The 15125-nt window shown below is 33.1% G+C and overlaps 1 protein-coding gene across 1 annotated transcript in view; it reads left to right on the top strand.

Moving 5' to 3' along the window:
* The window catches only part of LPCAT2 (lysophosphatidylcholine acyltransferase 2), a 76764-nt gene that overhangs the window by 12582 nt on the left and 49057 nt on the right, over positions 1–15125 (top strand). The window contains exons 2-7 of the mRNA XM_011971911.1: positions 3932–4071; positions 7095–7312; positions 8560–8672; positions 10624–10684; positions 11524–11582; positions 13144–13178. Of these exons, the coding sequence (XP_011827301.1) occupies positions 3932–4071; positions 7095–7312; positions 8560–8672; positions 10624–10684; positions 11524–11582; positions 13144–13178 (626 nt within the window). The remainder of the gene's footprint in view (positions 1–3931; positions 4072–7094; positions 7313–8559; positions 8673–10623; positions 10685–11523; positions 11583–13143; positions 13179–15125) is intronic.

Raw genomic sequence — 15125 nt, 5'->3', positions numbered from 1 at the left:
AGAACTCTTAACAAAATATTAGCAGGTCAAATATGGCATTGTATAGAAAGGATGATACTGTATATCACTTCCAAGTTTATCTTATATCAGGAATATAAGGTTGATGTAACATAAAATTCCAATTTCAATGTAATTCACCATATAAGCAGAACATATGATAAAATGCCTGTGATCATCTCAATAGATGCAGAAATTTCATTAATTCACCTGACAAAATTCAATACCCACTGGTGATAAAAATATTTTCTTAGTAAGATAGAGATAAAGAGAAACTCTCTCCATCAGATACAGGGCATCTACAAAACACCCACAATTAATATCATAGTGGTAAACTATTGAATCTGTTTCCTCAAAGGTTTGGGATAAGACAAATATCTTGTTCACCACTTCTGTTCAACATTATGCTAGAGATCATAGCCAGTGCAATAAGAAAAGAAAGGAAATAAAAGACATATGGATTAGAATGGAGAAAGTATAACTGTCGTATTCACAAATGGTATAGACTGTATATGAAGAACTTCCTAAGGAATCAACAGAACAACTAACTACGAAAACCAGTAAGTGAACTTGACCAGGTCATAGGATAAAAGATCAAAAGTCAATTTTACCTTTATATACTATAGGAGCAAACAATTGCAAAATGAGATCAAATAATCTAATTTATAACAGCAATAAAATGGCATTCAATACTTAGGAAAAAACATATAAGACCACTACACTGAAAACTACAAAATATTTCTGTGAGAAATTAATGAAGACTTACATAGAGAGATATACCATGTTTATGAATTGGAAGAATCAATATTATTAGAATGACAATTTCCTCCAAATTGTTCTGTAGATTCATTTTGAAATCTCAGTAAAAATCCTAACAGGCTTTTGTGTATGTGTAAAAACTGACAATTCTAAAACTTATATGGAAATGCAGAGTATCTAAAATGCCTTCAGAAAAATGATGAAGAAGAATGTATGGGCGGACACACACTACTTGATTTCAAGACTTACTTCAACACTGTAGTAAATAAGGTAGCAGAGTATTGGCAGAAGTATGATGAACAGATCAATGCAACAGAAAGAAAATCCATACATTAATATTCAATTGATTTTTTGCAAAGCTGCCAAGAACATTGAGGAATGTCAAGTCTTTTGGTGCTGCAACAACTGGATAAATTTATGGTTAAAAATGAACCTTAATCCACACTGCATACCACACAAAAAATGTCATTTAAGATTGACCATAGATTGAAATGTAAAAGTGAAAATCATACAGCTTCTAGAAGAAAAGAATATAGAGTATCTTCAGGAACTTGAGGTAAAGATTTTTTCAGAAGGACACAGAAAAGAATTAAACATAAAATAAAAGTTGATAAATTAAACTTCATCATAATTAGAATTGCTTTAATCAAAATATACCACTAAGAAAATGAGAAAGCAAGCCACAGAATGAGGAAAAAAGTATTTTCAACACATATATTGACAAAGGGCTTGTATACATTTATATAAAGAACTCTTACAAATTGATAAGAAAAAGACTAACAAACCAGTAAAAATGGGCCAAAGACTTGAACAGACACTAATGTTAGAAGTTAAAGGAATGACCAATAAGTATATGAAAAATGTATTCAGCATTATTGTTCATCAAGGAAATGCCGATTAAAGCCACATGAGATATTCTTTTATACCCACTTTAATGGCTAACATTAAAAATAAAAAAACTGACCATACCATATGTTGGTGAGGATGTGGAGCAACAGGAACTCTCATACCTTGCTGGAGATATAAACTGGTGAAGTCACTTTGGAAAACAGTTTTATAGTATTATATAAAGTTAAACATGCCCTATGACCCAATGATTTTATTTTCAGTGAAATGAAAATGTATGGTCACACAAAGATTTGAACATTAATGTTCATATGAGCTATAATAGCTGAGAACTTATAATAGGCCAAATGTCTATGAACAAGTAAATAAATAGATTGTAATATATTCATACAATGGAATAGTACTCTCCAATTAAAAAGAGTAAATACTGATATATATGACAATATGGTTGACTCTCAAAAATATGAAGTGATCAAGCCAGATATAAAAGGGTAAATAAATGCTATGTGATTTTATTTATATGAACATCTACAGCAGGTAAAACTACAGTGAAAGAAGCCTATCAGTGGTTGCTTAGGTTTGGGGAGGGTGTATTAATTGCAAAGGGCAAAAGAAAACTTTTTGGGATGATGTAAATATCTTGATTGTGGTGGTCATTGCATAGGGGTATGCATTTGAAAAACTCGTAATCTATAAACTTAAAATAGATGTTTTTTCTTTTATGTACATTATACCTTAATAAAGCTTTTTAAAAGTCTGCCAACACCAAATGCTGGCAAGGATGTACAGCAGCTGAAAATTCTCACACATTTCCACTGATACTTTTAAATGACACAACTTTGGAAAACTGGTGGTTTGCTATAAAGTTAAATAACATCTATGAGCCAGCATTTTCACTCCTAGGTATTTACTTAAGAGAAATGGAAACATATTCACATAAAGGCTTGTACAAGAATATTCATAGTGGCTTTATTCATAATAGCCCACAATTGGAAACAACTCAAATGTTAATCAGTAGGATAATCAATAAGCAAATTGTCATATGGTCACATAGTAGAATAATACTCTGCAATTAAAAAGAATGAATTACTGATGTATGAAACAACATAGTGGAATAAAAAGTATTAAGTGGAAGAATGCATAAAGTATGATTCCATTTATGTGACATTTAAGAACAGATAAAACTAAATTATGGTGATAGAAATCTAGCATTTGTTACCTAAGAATATAGGGTTTGACTAGAAGAGGCACAAGGTGACTTTCTGGGAGTGGTAAATATGTTTTGTGTCTTAATTGTGGTGGTGGTTACATGAGTATATATTTATTAAAGCTCACTGAATTGTATACTTTAGATCTGTACATTTCCTTGTGTTACTGTTTAATATTCTAAAGATCAGATAATTAGAATATTTTGGCATTTTTTTTCTAAATTATTTGATGGTGCTCAGAATCATGTAAGGGCCAGTAGAGACAGAAAAAGAAGGCTACTGTTTGAGTAATATAATTAGCTTATAGAAAAAAAGACAATGTGTCATACATAAGCACAATCTATTTTACTCAAACGGCAGTGCAGTAAAAGAATAAGAGCACAAACTTTATAACCAAACTAAGTTCAAATCCTGGTTCTACCACTTGTGATCTTAAGCAATTTAACTTCCTCTGTGTTACTCCTTTCTGGTTTGTAAAATTTGAAACTTAAGGTTGTAAAAACTAAAAAAGTTACTACATGCCAAGTGCTTAGAATGGCTGGTATATTACATAGTAAGGATTCATGTATTATTTGCTATTCTTATTTATTTACTTTTCATTTCTTCTTAATTTTTTTATTTTCGCATCTATCTCCTTATTGTTATTGGTTATAAAGTTCTGGCAGGTATATAAAACAATGTATTTACTTCTTCACACTCTGATGCCTTCACTCTTCTACCTAAAGCTCTCAAAAAGCAATTTCTCCTTCTTACCTTGCTAGCTCCTACTTATTGCAGGATTGTTCAGGCTACAATTCCTCCAGGAAGCTTTCCCTGGCTGCTAAATCAAATACACCTTTTCTTTGTTCCCCCAACATTCTCTATTCGCTTTCATGGGTATGCAGATCATTTGTCTTATGGTTTTCTTTAGTGTTTCTCTTGCTACACAGTAGGCTTTGTGAAGTCAGATATAATTTGTTTTTTTCTTTGTGTTTAAATCCTTGTCTGGTACAGGGTAGTAGTCAATTCATCCTTGACTAAATGCATGAACACCATAAAAGTCTCCTGTTACATGTTTCTGTTTGATAGCTATGAATTAAAATAATGTCCATTCATTTATTTTTACCAACTTTGACTTTCAGATTTTTCTTCTTGGGATTATCCTGCTTCCAATTCGTGTCTTATTGGTTGCTTTAATTTTATTACTTGCATGGCCATTTGCTGCAATTTCAACAGTATGCTGTCCTGAAAAGCTGATCCACCCAGTAACTGGTTGGAGGAGGTAAGAAATGATTTTGTCCAAAATATTAGGACATAATATTAAATTAACATATATTAAATCAATGTAAAAAGAGTTCATCATAGTCAGTGATTTTATCTGTCTACTCAATAATAAATTTTACAGTTTTATCAGCCTACTCAATAATAAATAATTTATTTTTATTTCTCATATGAAATATGTAGAAAGTACTGCCCAAATGCCAACTACATTATGATAATCTCCTAAAAGTTGTAATTTCCTAATGTTAAAATATTTTGTTTTCTGAGTTACTGCCAAATGCGATACATCCCTAGTTCAGAAAGATACCCAACTACTGTACTTGAAATCACTGAAGCTACAAAATACCTTGCTCTCTTCTGTTCTTCCTCAGTTTTCACATTTGCTTTTCTCCCTCTACAGCTTTCTGCAGTGGCATAAGTGGATTAGTTATATTATTTTTATTAATTACTTTAGTAGTAATTTCTATTATAACAATTATTAATAATAATTATTAACCAATATAGTCTAGTTATTTTAAACATTAGCATGAGGCAGAATGGAACTGCTTTTCAGGCATTATCTAATTAAGATGGTAATAGAGGAGAAACTGATCATGAGTTAACAAAGCTACTGGTAAAAGTTTATTTTTATTGAACAGAACCAAATTGTTGTGATCTGTACGCCTTAAAAGTGCAGCCTCTTATGTGGACTCCACGGATTCCATGTGAATTCCAAATCTGTACATGGGTTTTAGGGCATTGTCAAACTCTTTGAAATTGTTGCACGCAAGGATATTTTTGTATTTAAATCTCAAATGTGAATGCATCCTCCAAAAATTTTGAGAAAGACTGTTATAGAAACTTTTAAAGAAATATGTAGTTTGCTGTTCAGTTCATGTTCCAGTGAACAAATGTCACTATCAAAGTGGAAATGGATTCAATGCTGGCAATGCCCCAGAGAACTCTCAGTTCTTGCAAATCATACTCCTTTGTTTTATAACTCAAGGTTGTGTAGTATAAAACAATGCTTCAAGGGATGTTTTTATGACTCACCAATTCTTTTCAGATTACCTCTTTGGTTTTTATTGTCAGTGGCTTATGAAAACTTAGGATGATAGAAGGAATAGTCTAAGTAATCCAGACAATAGATATAATAAATGTCAGAAAAGAAAGTTTTACTTTTGTCAATTAAAGCAGTATCTCTTTCTCCTCTCAAACAGGTAATGTCGAAGTTATTATGTGGGACCAGACTTAGAGCCATTCTTTAAATATGTTAAATAGGAGTGTTTAATGGCTCGGAATATGGGATAAATATAGTTAGTTATCAGCAGCTACATCACTATGGATAAAAAATAAGAGGTGTGAAAATTTGATAAAGGAATATACTTCGTCTCATTACATTAGTAGAAATCTCATCTCTAAACTAAAGGAGAAGAAAGGGAGGTACAGTTTCTGTGCCCTCTGGAAAAGTATTGTGGTTTTCTTTATCTCCTTCTTGTGAAATAAAAGTCACAGAAACTTCTTTGGAGCTAGTTGCTAATAGCTCCTCACTATATTATTACAAAAATGTGGAGAGAATTAGAGGAGAATCCTATTTTTAAAAGCTGAAGGCCAGGCGCGGTGGCTCACGCCTGTAATCCCAGCACTTTGGGAGGCCGAGGTGGGTGGATCGTGAGGTCAGGAGATTGAGACCATCCTGGCTAACACGATGAAACCCCGTCTCTACTAAAAATACAAAAAAATTAGCCGGGCGTGGTGGCGGGCGCCTGTAGTCCCAGCTACTCTGGAGGCTGAGGCAGGAGAATGGCGTGAACCCAGGAGGCGGAGCTTTCAGTGAGCCGAGATCACGCCACTGCACTCCAGCCTGGGCGACAGAGCAAGACTCGTCTCAAAAAAAAGAAAAAAAAAAAAAGAACTGAAGCAGGCAGATCACTTGAGGTCAGGAGTTCAAGACCAGCCTGACCAGCGTGGTGAAACCCCATCTCTACTAAAAAATACAAAAATTAGGCCTGGTGGTGGACGCCTGTAATCCCAGCTACTCGAGAGGCCGAGGCAGGAGACTCACTTGTACCTGGGAGGCAGAGGTTGCAGTGAACCAAGATTGTGCCACTGCACTCCAGCCTGGGCACCAGAGGAAAACTCCGTCTCCAAAAAAAAAAAAAAAAAACTCTCATTAGATACCTCCTGGATGATGTACATATTTTATTTTTCATAAAAAGCTATGTGCTTATTCACATACCAAGATATCCCTCCTGTGTTCGCACTTCTAGGAATACATTTTTGTTTCCCTGCTTAACTGGATCTTACTTGTCTTGTGTGTCTGGCATAGTTCCTGACACAGTTTGATAAATTAACTAATCTATAATGGCAGAATCTTTTTTAAAGGTTTTTTAAAAAAGTAGTTTCTGGAATTGCTTAAGTGCATCTCTGTTCCAGGGAAGTGAGATGATGAACTCACTTCTGATGATTGTTAATGATATCTAAAAACTGTAACAATACGGATTACAAGACTTTTTAAAAAAATTCCTAAAATAATTCTGAGAACAGTTTCAGTGTGAGAGTTCCAAAAGTGTTTTAGGAGATAGTAGCATCTTCATTACACAAATGTGGATTCCCAAGATAACCACTTTGAAGGACAGTACTGATTTGGATATCTCAGTAGGGGATGTGTGTTGAAAATTCATTTTTAACACTTTATAGTCTCAGAATGATGGAGCAGTTTCTTAGCCACACATATCTTTGGGCAAATTACTTCTCTGTGCCTCAGTTTTCTCATCTATAAAATGGGAGTAATAATTTCAAAATACCTACTTCAAAAGATTAGGCTGAGGATTAAAGAGATTAATCTGTATGTAAAGCATTTAGAATAGTGTCTAGCACCTGGCAGAAAGAGCTCCATGTAAGTGTTAGCTATTATTCTCCTCAGCTCATATTTTCGTATGAAATACTCTGACATATTTTGGTTTTCTTATTGTATTATAGAGTAAAACCTTGCTGCTAGCTTTAATTAACAAAGCTAATTATGTTTTTTCTATATTTTCAAAGGAAAATTACTCAAACAGCTTTGAAATTTCTGGGTCGTGCTATGTTCTTTTCAATGGGATTTATAGTTTCTGTAAAAGGAAGGATTGCAAGTCCTTTGGAAGCACCGGTTTTTGTTGCTGCCCCTCATTCAACATTCTTTGATGGAATTGCCTGTGTTGTAGCTGGGTTACCTTCTATGGTATCTCGAAATGAGAATGCACAAGTCCCTCTGATTGGCAGTAAGTACTTGTAAGGTAACGTAAATAAAATATTTTCATGCTTATGCTTTAAATTAAAATAATCATATATAGTTTATTGATAAACTTTTTAAAAAGTTTAAACATTTCAAACGTATTTACTTTATTGTAATAAGTTACTACATGGAAATAGTATATTTATGAAAAAAGATTAGACTTCCCTTTTATAGCTTCATAACTCTTTAAAACTTTTTATCACTATATCATTATGTCTTTCTGTTCTTGTATATAGCCAGAAAGACTAGTTTTCAGATACTACTCATGCTTGATTTGAGAGAATTTAACCCATGTTTGATTTGAGAGAATCTGTGAAAACACAGGTATATGCTGTTTCATGAATTTATCTTCAGGATGTTAGGCTGCTAAATGCAGTAAGTGATTTCTCCTCACTCTGTTTTCTTCATTATTGCCCCCCAAATCTCCATGAGGGACCTATGTGTAGCTCTTTGAAAATTATGATGTGGAACAATAGGTACTTCCTGCCATAAAAAATAATGACGCAAGTGAAGTGTTTTTCCTACCACATGCTTTGGTCTCCCTCAAGAATTGTCTCCAAGTAACTACTCCCTGTTGTCCCAAGGTTATTGCAAACATCAGATGATGAGAGAGTGTGAAAGTTCCCTGATGTTGCCTCAGTGCTCTGGAAAAGTAATAGTAGTTCTTGCAGCTTTGTCATTCAGCTAAGACACTTTTTTTTTTTTTTTAATGTAACTTCCATGCTTTGTGTAATGTGGCTTTTTCCTTAAAAATTGTGTAGCAATAGATTTTTGGTAAATTGAAGTTGATTTTTCATGTGCTAGGAAGCTATTTCAAAAAAATGTTGTGCCGAAAATTGCAGTATGATGAGTAATGGTTACTCCTACTTATGTGTACTATGAATTCACTTTTCAAGGTATTCCTAAAGTAAAACAATAATCTTGTAGCATATTCCAAAGGTTTAATGTCAACTGAGGAAGAAGACCTTTAGGAGACCTTTAGGGAGAAAATTATATTTGCTTTCTTTTGTATTTTTGCTGCTTACTTCTGTTAAATTAATAAAATGTTTTTAGTTGTAAATATCCACTTCTCCTTTCAAAATTAGAAGCTAAGTTCTAATAAATTGTTTTTGAATGGTTCTCTTTGATTTGCTTATTTAAATTTTCCGTACAATGTGTTATATATCCAGCATTATTGCTGTGGTTGCTTTAGCAAAAAAATGGCTTGCCTGTGACTTTTCATTTGTTCTAAAGGAATGTTACGGGCTGTGCAACCAATTTTGGTGTCCCGTGTAGATCCGGATTCCCGAAAAAACACAATAAATGAAATAATAAAGCGAACAACATCAGGAGGAGAATGGCCCCAGGTAAAACATGGTAGATGTTAATTTAAACATATTGGGAGTTTGTTAATTGTATGTCTGTAGACTTATTCATTTGGATCCACAGATATTGCTATCTGTGGACACCTATACTAGGTATCTTTAGCATAATAAGTGCAGAATAAATACAGTAGCAAGTATTAAGAAGTCCTCTTCCCCATGAGATACTCCATGGAATTAAATGTATCATTCTTTTTTATTCTCCAAACTCTTTGAAGCAATTTTCTCTTTGTGTTATAAAAATTTGATTCTCTAACTCTAAATTTAATTACCACTTTAAAGATGAGATAGGAAATACCTTAGTATCTATTACCATTATACTAAAGTATCTCCTATTTCATGTTTTAGAAGCTTAATTATATAAGCTCAGTTATACTCAATATTGTGGTGGGTAATTGATTAAGATCTTTAATCTCACCTGAGGTATATTTAGATAGTGCTTTTCAGTTCAAGGGGCACATCAAAATCACCTGTAGAACTGTTTTTCAAACTTTACCATCTCACCACCCCCTTCCCTTGAATGCGGGGGTTGAGGGGGGTAACATTTACTGCAAAATAAGCCAAGGGTGATTCTAATAGGAACCCCTTTATCTTTGCCCAGTTGAAAACAACTCATCTCTAGCAGACTAATAGTCCTACAGTTATCTGGCCACACATGATGACATGAAGATGTTAAAGTCCAAGAGAAAGTATGTGACCAAACAGGTTGTTTTAGAAGCCAAGGCATGGAAGGAATGATTAAAAAGAGGATTGAGAATAGGTGGCATTGGGAGTAGGGTTTGATTTTTCTCTGTGGATCCAAAGAATATATCTAGCAGTGGTAGGTGGGAGATAACAAATAGATAAATTTCAGCTCATTTTGCTCATCTTGAGGAAGAACTTTCTGTCCAGAAGTGGAATGGTCTGATGTGGAATCCTTTTCTAGAATTTTCAGGCATTGGCTGAACTACCACTATTGTAGAAAGAATTAAAGCATTAGAGATGCTAGGTGACTTTTATGGCCCCTTCCAGCTCTGAGATTTTACAATTCACTGTATATCCATTAATTGTTAGTAGTTTAGTTGTTGAATTTTCACTGAATAAAATATATTTGATATTGTATCCCATTGTTATAGGAGACCCACTTTTAAATTGGAAAATGGAATTATATCTATTCATAATTTTTATTTTATAAATAACCTGTTATTGTGGCAATGTAGCCCAATAATGTTTTCCCTATCTAATTATCATAAAAACACTTTGCTAACTGCTGTGAGTGCAGGATTTTACTTTATTTTATTCACTTAGCAATTTATTCATGGCTAAATTTTAAAAGCATCAGAAAATTAAGTTGCTATTTTACTTAGTTAATGGGGAAGCTAACATGCTGCTTATCTTTTACTTTGAAAACATGAAGAAGTATGTTAAAAGCTAAAAACACTGCCTCAAAAAGAAAAAAAGATATTAAGTTGTATTCCACATGTCAACTAATTCAAGTAAACATAAAGCACATTGTACACATATCTTTTTTCCTTTGTCCTCAAGACATGCCTGAACTATATGTTGTGGGGGTAAATATTAATGGGAAAACTGAAACAAAATTGAAAATTATTTGGTTAAGCATATATAGCAGAAGAAAGAATTTAATGTAGCCTAATGCACACTTTGACCATGAATTATGCTCTACATCTTTTAAGTTTATTCAGATCATTAGTTTTATCATTAAGAGACATTTGTTAAAACTTAAATCCATTTTCTAATTAAATTAATAGGCAACACTTTCTTTACAAGAAAATTGAATAATCTGATGGTAGCTTTCATTAGAATCAAGTGTTAGCCTTTTATTTCATTTTTGTTTTTGAAGCATTGGCAGCTGTTTGTGAAGTCATAAGAAAGCAAGTAAAGAGGTAATTTCTTAATTAGATTGAAATATTAAATCTATTCCTTTTTTTCCAAGATACTAGTTTTCCCAGAAGGTACTTGTACTAATCGTTCCTGTTTGATTACTTTTAAACCAGGTGAGAAAAATTAAATTATGTATTCTAACAAAGTAATATGGAAGATTTCGCAAATGATTTTATAGAAATACACAAAATAACTCTTGAGCTTGCTCTGAACAATTTTTTCTTTTCTGATTGCAACTTTTTAACACTGTGGATCCACAGAACTTACTGCTTTGCTTTCTCTTTTGGTGTCATAATTCCTCTCCCCTTGGAGTGTCCACTCCATGCATGTATGCTTAGGATGTGTGGCTGTGTGTATGTTTGGGAACCCTCACAGACACGTGAGGTTCTATGCCATCAAGTAGAAAACCTATCTCATCATTATAATGTCTTCAGTTGCTTTCTGAGGTTCATTTCTTTTTTAACATTAGAAGTCAGTGAATGCAGCTTTCATTATAATTTGTAATACTTTAAAATGTTTTTGTATTAGCTGCTAGAATGCTCAGCAGCAAAATTATGACTCACTTCTAGCAAGTATGGTAGTTCTTGCTTCAAGCATTTGGTTCCATGTAGGCTTTCTTATTTTTTCTTTGTCTCGATTTTATCATTACTTAAAAAATTCTGTTGAATATTAACACTTGGAAAATGAAAAAAAGTGGAGAAATAAATCAGTGAATAAACAAATATTTTAAGTGGCATAGGCACAGTATTTAATATTTTGCTTCAGTAGTTCTTAATTCAAAAAAATTCCCTCATTTTGGTAAGTACTAGGGATTTATCAACATTTAGCAAATGATTTCTATTATACATACTCTTAAAATATTCAGTCTATTTATACTATTAATTAATTTTGTCTTTATCATAAAACTTTTATTCACATAAAAACACATTATAAAATTTCAACATGGTTGCAGGAGCCTTCATTCCAGGAGTTCCAGTGCAGCCAGTCCTCCTCAGATACCCAAACAAGCTGGTAAGCATAGTATTTCACCACAGGAAGAATTTCAGTATTCCAAGTAGCACAGATTCTCTGGAACCCCTTTTAATATATAAATAAGGCTGTGAACAGATAAATGGTGGAAGCAAATGGGAGAGCTCATTCTGCTCACCACATCTAGTTTTTAAAATTTTGCAAGATAGGCACATATCCATTGATACTAATATTAAATATTATTTTGCTATTACTGAACTTCAGGAAGATATTTTCTTAGCCTCTACTCTGTTGTCACCATGTTGGTGTGATTAATTCCCAGATTAGGGTCTCATTAGAATGAATAGTTACAAATTTGTGATTTTCATTAACTCTAGAAGGAAATTTTTCTTGATTCAGTGTTCATTGCTATTGAAGAAGTATTGAAATAGCAGGATAAATATGGAAGAGGCTTGGTCTTTCATTATTGCCTCAGTACTTACTAATTGTGTGAGCCTTGGTAATAAGTAGCTTAATTAAATAAGAAAACACCTGAGAAAACTTAACATCTTTTTTTGTTTGTTTTTTGGGTTTTTTTGTTTTTTTGAGACAGTCTTGCTCTGTCATCCAGGCTGGAGTACAATGGTGCGATCTTGGCTCACTATAACCTCCACTTCCTGGGTTCAAGTGATTCTCTCTCCTTTCTCAGCCTCCCGAGTAGTGGGGATTACAGGCGTGTGCCACCATGCCCAGCTAATTTTTGAATTTTTAATAGATACAGGGCTTCACCATGTTGGCCAGGCTGGTCTTGAACTCCTGACCTCAAGTGATCCACCTGTCTTGGCCTCTCAAAGTGCTGGGATTACAGGCATAAGCCACCATGCCTGGCCTAACTTAACATCTTATATAAAGTCCAGAGTTGATTCAGGAAGTAGTCTCTTCTGTTCCAGTTGGATACATTATTGTCTTCTAGATATTGATTGTACCACCATTTTCCTAGAGAAAGATTTTTGAGGGGATGTTTTGGTTCTGAGAGGAACTTTCTTTATGAGAGAATTTATATTAAAAGCCAGGATATAATTATTAGTTATCTCTACTATGTAAGTTTAAGGGTTATTGATCAAATCAGTTTTGTATTTAGAGGCTGGTTTTTCAACCTTGGACATCTATGGTTAAAAAAAGAATTAAAATCTATAAAACTTTTATTCATTGTACTTCTGCCTATAGGTTTGATTTATTGTGTTCCTATTATTTTATTTCCCCCAAATAAGCTTTTTTTTTGAAAACTGATATATTCTGAGTTTTTTGTAAGCAAATTAATTATCCAGATATATTCATATTAGGAGAAAACTGGCTAAGCATGTAAAATAGTTTTTAAAAAATTAGAGCAAGTCATTTCATCAAAAGTTGTTGACATTAGGATGATCTTTGCTATGCAGATATGTAATCCAAGAATTCATAGGTCAGTTTACTGTTCTTTAATAATAATGTATTTATTTTACTTCTCAACATGTTGCTTTTAGTTTCAGAAAAAAATAAATGAATCCCCATATTAAAATAAGATCTTTATTTTATTTAGTGTTTTTCCTCCAGACTAACAGCTAAAATAATTTTGTTATTATAGGATACTGTGACCTGGACATGGCAAGGATATACATTGTAAGTCACTTATGTCCATTATTAGTTTATATACATTTTATTTTAGTGAAGAAAAAGATCATTTATTCATTCTTTTAAAAAGTGTTATTTTAAATTCTTATTATATTTAAAAACATAAAGATTTCTGATCAGAGCCCTAAGTCTTATAACTGATAAGTCTCTGTAGAGAGCATCACTGTCTTGCACTATCTTGACCACTAACCCCTCAAGTCCCTTGTATGCAAAATTCTAGTCATCTGTCTCATTCAAATGGGTCTCAAGTGTTTGTCTGCTAGTTTGTAAGTGACCTAGTTTGCATCATAGTTAGCTTTAATTTTGCAGTTTTATTTCCATTGCAGATTTGGCATTATCCAATGTCTCTATCCTTACTTACTATGTTGGTTTAACCCATTCAGAAAAATTTAGTCATATGGCCTGAAATAGCTATGATGTGTCTGATATGAGTTGAAAAAAATAGCTAACCAAGATTTCAGTTCTGTTGTTGCATTTGAAAAGCATTGGAATCAGCAGTTTCTATAAGCGCTTTACTTAAGAGAGAAGAGGAATACAGTTTCATTATTAAGCAAGCTGATGTGAAGTAGGCCTTTACAAAGAACAGAACATGTAGAAACTTGGTTTCTCTCAAGATCGTTTGTTTAGTTCCCTCTGAATAAGTGAGCCTGTTTAAATTTTGGTGAGAGCCATATGAAACACCTGGATTTGAAGACTTCCTTTAGGGTCTTACCCAGTTTTCATATTGTTAAGCACAAGGCTCAGATAACATTGTTGATGGATAGGTGACAATCACTTGGAAATATTTAAGGAAATCATCAGTTGTCTTACACATTGTAGGCTTTTTTTAGATACCTTCAGCGTAATCCAGCCAACTTCTGAAATCAAAACTGTGTAATTTCTCCACTTTGTATATATATACATTGCTTTGAAATAATAAATTTAAATCAGAATATGTAACTGATGGGACAATAGAATAAATATTAACACATATGAAACATTTATATTCTTGTTATGCTCCAGTCCTTGATAATTAAAGATAAGCAAATAACACCAAAAATAAAGAACATAAATTGTAAAGGATATCTAAACAGCATATTATCTTTCACTTACCAAGAAATCAATTTATTCATTTAACTAAAATACATGTTTCATGCCATTACTTATTTTGAATTCCTGATTGCTTTTAGACATGGGATAATTGGGAGAAACAGGTAGTATGAAAGTATTTGGGAAAACAAAGTGCCTTAACAATGGATGCGTAGCATACTTCCACTTCCTGAGGTGTGCCATCCTTTGGGCCTTTACAGGTTAAGTTCCTTACAGAGATAGTGATGTGGCCAACAAGACTTTTTTTGGTTGCCCAGCAGTCCAGATTAATGTAGTGATCAAATAGGAGAAAGCTTTTCTAGAAGAGTAACTGAGAATAGAAAATATAATAGACAGGTTTAGTTAATCTAGCCTTCTCAACTGAGAAGTATGTGAGAAGAGGAAAAGGAAATTAGGAGAAAGAATTCAGGAATGAAAGGGAGAAAAAATATTTCAAAAGTCAAAAAATTTTCAGGACTTTTAAACAAACACAGAATCTTTAAAAGGCACAGCTTTGTGTTGTTCAGATGTCACATTGCACCTATCTATTGCAAATCTCACGTCCACTTTTGTCTTCTCATCTACTTAATATTGTTAGCACTGTGTCTGTTACTTCTAAATCTGTTTTCTCAATTGCCCTTGCTCAAACTGCTACTCCAGATACGGATTCTAAGAAACAGATTTTATACCAAAACAAATATCCCAAGGGAAAGGAGACTTGGAATAAACTTAGAGAAGTTTTATATCAGTCTAAGAAGTATTTGGTCTGTCTGTAGGGTGGACAAGACAGGTTAGATTTTATGTGTGGTTTCATATTTTGTACAGTATTCAGAATTTTCAGAATAGAATATGCATCTATTAAAGTAA

The sequence above is a fragment of the Mandrillus leucophaeus genome, unplaced genomic scaffold (genome assembly GCF_000951045.1).
Source record: "Mandrillus leucophaeus isolate KB7577 unplaced genomic scaffold, Mleu.le_1.0 Scaffold125, whole genome shotgun sequence".
Classification (NCBI taxonomy): domain Eukaryota; kingdom Metazoa; phylum Chordata; class Mammalia; order Primates; family Cercopithecidae; genus Mandrillus; species Mandrillus leucophaeus.
This window is presented reverse-complemented; position numbering and strand designations above follow the sequence as displayed.